The 6,894-nt window shown below is 32.2% G+C and overlaps 1 protein-coding gene across 1 annotated transcript; it reads left to right on the forward strand.

The window, feature by feature from the left end:
* Window positions 1-5,094: 5,094 nt before the first annotated feature.
* On the forward strand, window positions 5,095-5,943 carry LOC112516313 (probable inactive receptor kinase At5g58300). The gene has a single exon (XM_025123328.1). It carries the CDS (start codon window positions 5,095-5,097, stop codon window positions 5,941-5,943), a length of 849 nt encoding a protein of 282 aa, XP_024979096.1.
* The last annotated feature ends 951 nt before the right edge of the window (window positions 5,944-6,894 follow it).

A 6,894-nucleotide genomic window follows, 5' to 3' on the forward strand; every position in this document is an offset into this window, starting at 1 on the left:
AATACATAGTCAAACTACAAATAATAAAAAAATGAAAATAATAAATTAAGATAAAAAAAAACACTGATTATTCGAACAACTATAAAAAAAATTATCACTACAACGAAATTAGGTTTATATGACACATACAAAAAAAATAAAGCGTCCTAATATACCATTCCATAAGACTTAATTTATAAACGTCATATCTAAAGGTGTTGCAATAAGTTTATACGACGTTTTTAGACATCCTAATGAGTTTTTAGGATACTTATAATACGATATGTCACATTAGCAATATTATATGAAACTTTTTAAAAAAATTCTATAAAAAACAAGTGTCCTATAAAAAGATGAGTTTTTAGGAGGCTTAATTTTTTTGGCATCATGTAAAACTAATTTTTGTTGTAGTGATAGATTTTCTTAATTGTTTGAATAATCAGTGTTTTTCTAATCTTAATTTCTAATTTTTATTTTGTTGTTATTTTTATTATTTGTAGTTTGACTGCATATTAATAATCTCACGTTAACCGAACTTAATTTTCAATACTTTGTTCGCATATTTCAATTCTCAACCCAAAAGATATGTGAATTTATCTCGATTTCTTTTGTTTATTTAAGCTTGAGAATTTTTAGGGAAAAATACAATAAAAACCAATGGACTTTCTTGTTTGGAATGATTAAGTCCTTAGACTTTTTTTTGGAACAAATAAGTCCTTGGACATTCCAAAACATGTTAAATAAGTCATTGGACATTCCAAAATATGTTAAACAAGTCCTTGGACAATTTTTGGAACAAATAAGTCCTTGGACATTCCAAAAAATGTTAAATAAGTCCTTAGACAATTTTTGGAACAAATAAGTCATTGAACAATCCAAAACATGTTAAATAACTTCTTGAACTTTTATAAAACATGTTGGATACATTCTTATGACTTGTACAACTAGTTAAAGTGGTAAAATAGTGAAAAAAATCCAGAAAAAAAACCCAATGAACATTCATATTTTGAACGATTAAGCCCCWAAATATTTTTTGAACCAAAAAATATTTAGATCTATAAAATTAAACAAATATAACAAAAAAAGTACTTACATTTACAAAAAAAAATAATTACATTTAAAAAAGATATTTGATAAAGTTCATTTTAATTAAAATTAAAATATATTCTGTTAGTGATTTTTCAAACAAAAAAAAATAATTATTATTAAATTTATTTTAATTAAAAATATATATATATCATGTATGTGATTTTTTAAATTAAAAAAATATTTAAAAAGATTACTGGTGAAATTTATTTTAATTAAAAATAATATATTTTATAAATTTTTTTATTTTTTTAGTTTAAAAAATCACTGAAAAAATATATTTTCGGATTTTTTTCACTATTTTACCACTTTATCGTTCAAAATATGAATGTTCATTAGGGTTTTTTCCGGATTTTTTTTTCACAATTTTACCACTTTAACTAGTTGTACAAGTCATAAGAATGTATCCAACATGTTTTATAAAAGTTCAAGAAGTTATTTAACATGTTTTGGATTGTTCAAGGACTTATTTGTTTCAAAAATTGTCCAAGGAGTTATTTAACATTTTTTGGAATGTCCAAAGACTTATTTAACATATTTTGAAATGTTCAAGGACTTATTTGTTCCAAAAAATTGTCCAAGGACTTATTTAACATGTTTTGGAATGTCCAATGACTTATTTGTTCCAAAAAAAAGTCCAAAGACTTAATCATTCCAAACAAGAAAGTCCATTGGTTTTTATTGTACTTTTCCCGAATTTTTAACGCTAATTTTTTTTATGAATTTAATAGTTTTTAAATAAACGTAAGGATTTTTATTATTTAATATGTACTTTATTTTAAGAAATTTGATTTGTGATTAGATATATAAAATATATTTTTAATAAAAAAATATTAAACATAAACACATTAATTTTTAGAGCAGACTACATTGTTGGCCCCCGTAGCTTGTTCAAAGACCGTTAGTCCTTGATAACGGTGTTAACTAACTTTTTTGATGGAGAGATCATGGGTGTTGTAAAAATGCAAAGTTAGAGAGCACCATTGTAGATAGTTTGTTTTAGAGACGAGAATTTAGGCAAACTCTAAGAACCTCCTTGGCTATTTCTGGTAGATGTGGTTCGTCCCCACCCGAGTGCATATTTGTCTTGCGTTTTTGGTTTTTTGCTTGATAGGAGGGGTCTCCCCCCAACGAAGCCCTAAAGTTTTTACACATTTAAAAAAAAAAAAAGTAAATTGCATGAAAAAGTAACATATTTTAGCATGATTCTTATTTTGGGTAACGTACTTTCATGACTTTTATTTTGGTACCTAAGATGTAAAGTGTTAAATATTGAGGTACTCAGGTAACCGATTAAAGACTAATTTTAGATACAAATAATACTAATTTTAGAATTAAAAAAATCCAAGTCATTAACCACGTCAGCAAATAGTATTGAGTTGAATATCACATCACTTGTCACATAAGCATGATAACCAGTTAATGCTTCAACCCGTTACCCGAATACTTAAATGTTTAAAATTTTATATCTTAGGTACCAAAATGAAAGTTTTAATAATACTTTACCTAAAATAAGAATCAAGTTAAAGTACATTATTTTTTGATTTGATATAATTTATTTAAATGACATAAAAGAATGTAATAATATGAAAAACGAGGTGTTATTTAAAAATTAGTGTAAAACAAAATCGTACCGACCTCCACCTCCGCACACAGGAGTTTGTTGATTCAACAAACGGCTACCAGTGCTCCGAACACCCTCTCCTTCTCCATCTCTCTCTCACACACACAGTGTAGCTGTACGATTCTTCAGCCTTCTTCAAAACTTACACTCAAATCTTTGACGAATATTGAGTTTACGATTTCTAATCTAGTTTATCAAGAAATATACCTTGCATTTGAACGTGTAAGTTGAAATGCTGGCCAACTTTTGGATGTTTTGTTCATTGTTTTCGAGTCAATTTCAACTGAGCAAGTTTCGGTTTCTCGTAAATTAAGATCTGTTAATTTCTGCATTGTCCGAATCTCGCGAATGAAATGCTGTTGGAATTTTGCCGGAGAATGTTCTCAGCGCGTTGGCTGGAGAATTATGGCGACTCTGGAGCTCAACATTTAAACTTAAGAACTTCGGAACCGTAGTTTGAAGGTGAGTTTGCATTGAAATTCGCGCGTTCGTGTGTAATTTTGTTACGTGAAAAGTTCATTTACTGGTGTGCAATTTTATATTCAGATAGGTTAGGTTAGAATCTCTGCGCGTAATTTTGCTGGTCCAAGAGTTCATTTACTTGTATGCAATTTGGCTATGTGAGTTTAAATGTGTGTTTGTTATTCTGTTCGGTGAAAAATTCATCTACGTGCATGCCATTTGCAATTGAGCTACGCTTGCATAAAATCTGTATATCTGATTAGCAATTGAGCTACGCTAGCATAAAATCTGTATATCTGATTAGCAATCAATATGCATTCTGGTTATAAAAAATATTGTGTTAATGTCCGTAATTTAAATATACTTGGTCAAATGAGAGTTTTTCTGGGGAGGGGAAGAAATTTGATCCTAGTAAGAAATGAGATAAATAGTTGTGAAGTTTAATGGCTGAAAGTTGAGCAGATCTACTTAAGCATTTTGTGGAAACTTGATCCAGATGATATCACTGTTTGTTAAAAATGTAATCAACTGGGATTGTTACAGTAGTAGGTTTTCATGCATTTAGAGTTTTTTTAGTTCTTCATTGTACGGAAACAGTGTTATGATAGAGAGACAATGTGTGATTACTAATGTTAATTGCTTTTGAATAATAGAAATTTGGTAGGTTACCTGATTGAATTCATCTCAAACCTAGTTCACGTTCTACCCTCAAATCAGCAAAATTATTTATATAACTATATAGATATATGGCTCTTCACTTATATTATGGGAAATCTAGCAAGTTCTATTTATAACACTGATGTATGGAAAGTTCTGGTTTAACATTAGCTGATATGATTTTTATACATCATCAGATTGTAGCAATCAAATATGTTTGGTGGAGGGTTTTGCTGTTTGCAGCTTTCTTGTCGAAAATCTAGATTGATTTAAGTAATGCCATTTGATTTACAATATCATGGAGCCTGAAACCAACATCTGCTCAAACAATAAACACCTGTTTTTATTTTTCTTCTTTTTGTTTTGTTTCTTTTTTGATAGAAGATGGAAGAAACAAAAAAGTTACATGCTATTTTAAGTTCTCTCTTCTTAAAATCCTCTTAAACTTCTTGGTTTGGGCATTTGTTCCCTTTTCCCCTTCTGTCTAATTTTAGTTTTTCTTTTTCTTTTTCTGAGCAGCGGATGCTTTTGAAAGTGAATAAGTTATGATCCATGTATTATTTCATATCCTTTTTTATTCCTGTACTCCAGGATCAGTGGCTTGTTGTGGTTTCATAGTTCCATGGTAAAGTGGTCTTAAATTGGAAGCAAGTCTTTCATCATATAAAGAAAATGTTAAGTCAGTTGCAGGGTTTAGGTCCTGGTAGGTGGTAGCTGGTGCCACCCTATTGATATGTTATTATAACTTGCTGATCTTTCGAGTTGGCTTGCAATTTGTAGTGAACATATTATGACCTATTAGTCCGGCGATTTCATGTAAAAGCCCAACTGTAGGACAACCCTGACTTGCCTTTGGGTAACCCACTTTAGTTTCTATTCTATTCTTCTTAACTAGATTTTTATTGTCGGTAAGAAAATGGAGGAACATGTAGCTGGAACTCTTTGTGTGCTTGAACCTTTCAACATAAGGGACAGACCTTCTTGTTGTTGCTACTTGCTAGTGTAATATAGTCATGGGTAAAGGTTTCTTCTCCAGAATGAGAAAGTGTAATTGTGCATCATTTTCAGATAGATGTTCTAAATTCACTCTGATGATTTTGTTTCTTGTTCTTTGTGCTGCTGCCTAATGCGCATAGTTAACATTTTGTGCACTTGTATTCTTTCTTGTCAACCTTTGGTTGCATAGCAAATGAAGTACTATCTAAATCTTCTGTTTGTGTGTGCAGAACCAGGAGAATCCCCTGACGTGAATCACCATAAGCTTTGTATTGGGTAAACAGTTCCTCATGAAACTCTGCTCTGCTCAACTGCTTTTAATACTTTTCCTTCTGCCTCTGGCATGTGCTGACTTGGACTCAGATAGACAAGCTCTTCTTGCATTTGCTGCTGAGGTACCTCACGGTCCAAAGCTCGACTGGAACAATGCTACCTTCATCTGCACTTCATGGAGAGGCATTACCTGTAGCTCTGATGGCACCCATGTGCTTATTGTTCGACTTCCTGCCGTTGGACTCACTGGCCCAATACCATCCAATACTCTTGGAGAGTTGGATGCATTGAGAGTTCTAAGCCTCAGATTAAATCGCCTCAATGGAACTTTACCATCTGATCTCCTTTCCCTTCCTTCTCTCCGCTCTCTCTTCCTTCAACATAACAACTTCACCGGCAACATTCCAGCCTTCTTTCCTCGCCGACTGCATATATTGGATCTATCCTTCAATTCCTTCACCGGAAATATCCCAGCAACCATCCAGTATTTGACACGCCTAACTGGATTATACCTCCAAAATAACTCCCTCTCTGGTCCAATTCCAAATGTCACATTCTTAAAACTCAAACATGTGGACATGAGCTACAATAATCTCAACGGCTCTATTCCATCTTCCTTAGAAGCTTTCCCGTATTCATCATTTACAGGGAACCCGTTCTTATGTGGACTACCTGTGAATTCTTGTTCCCTCGATTCTTCTCCTCCTTCTCCTTCTCCTTCTCCAAGCAGCAGCTCCAAAAGGAAATTTCCATTATGGGCTATAATAGACATTGCAGTTGGAGGGGGTGTGGCAGTGTTGCTGTTGGTTGGTCTCTTGGTTTTCTGCTGCTATGCTAAGAAAAAGACTAGTGATGCAAGTAGGTAGCGAAGCGGGGAGTCTTTCACTGGTAGAGGATTCGGAATCAGACCGAACCAGCCTTGTTAACTGGTATGCTACTAATCACTGTGTTTAGAAATACAACTTCACACACACACACACATACATATATAGATGACACTTTAACCATCTTTTCTTGCACAAAATGGAATCTTGTAGCTTATATCTTTCTCTTTAGATTTTCCTTGTCTACTTATGTAGTGTAAGTAAGTAACTTTACCAAAAGTTTAAGTCAGCTAATTTTTTACTCTTTCTTGCTTTAAATAACATGACTACAATCCTTCATCAGACTTATTTCTTAATACACTATCAGTATAACAAATATCAAAGATTGCATTTGTAGAAAGTGTCTTGTATAAACATCATGAAACACAGGTAGGTGCAGATAGAGATGTCCAAAATCCGGTCCCTGTCCAAGATTTCTTTTTTGTAAATGGTCCCGGTCCCGATTCCGATTCCGACCAAAACTCCCAGCCCGTTCTCCATGTAAAAAGCCTGGTCCCAGGCCGGATCCAAATTGATCCAACCTTTTCTTTTCCCAAAAATCAATTTTAAACGTATAAAAAATCGTGTATGAATATATTTTTTTGTATAATATCTTATTGAAATACACTTTAAAATCTTTAAGTGGGTCAGTCAAATACACTCAAAATCTTTTTTTAAATCTTTTTCACACAAAAATGTTATAAATGTTTCTATAATTACAATTTTTTAAATTCATTATTGGAACACTTATAAAAGTTCAAAATGAACTTGGAAAGCTTTTAAAAAATTGAAGATTTTGGTATTAAAAAAAAACTTTTAGAAATCTTGAAAAACTTAATGTATAGTTTATAAAAATGTATTTTTTTTAAAATCCGGCCTATATATAACTAGTCCTGCTCCCGGCTCCGTAAACCGGTCTCGGACCAGGCCTTGGATTTTCGTAAAATCGTAACC

The sequence above is a fragment of the Cynara cardunculus genome (genome assembly GCF_001531365.2).
Source record: "Cynara cardunculus var. scolymus isolate 2C chromosome LG 8, CcrdV1, whole genome shotgun sequence".
NCBI classification, from domain to species: domain Eukaryota; kingdom Viridiplantae; phylum Streptophyta; class Magnoliopsida; order Asterales; family Asteraceae; genus Cynara; species Cynara cardunculus.

Bases quoted from the DNA above. Each gene is read 5' to 3' on its own strand.
- LOC112516313 (XM_025123328.1), top strand. From the start codon at position 5,095: ATGAAACTCTGCTCTGCTCAACTGCTTTTAATACTTTTCCTTCTGCCT.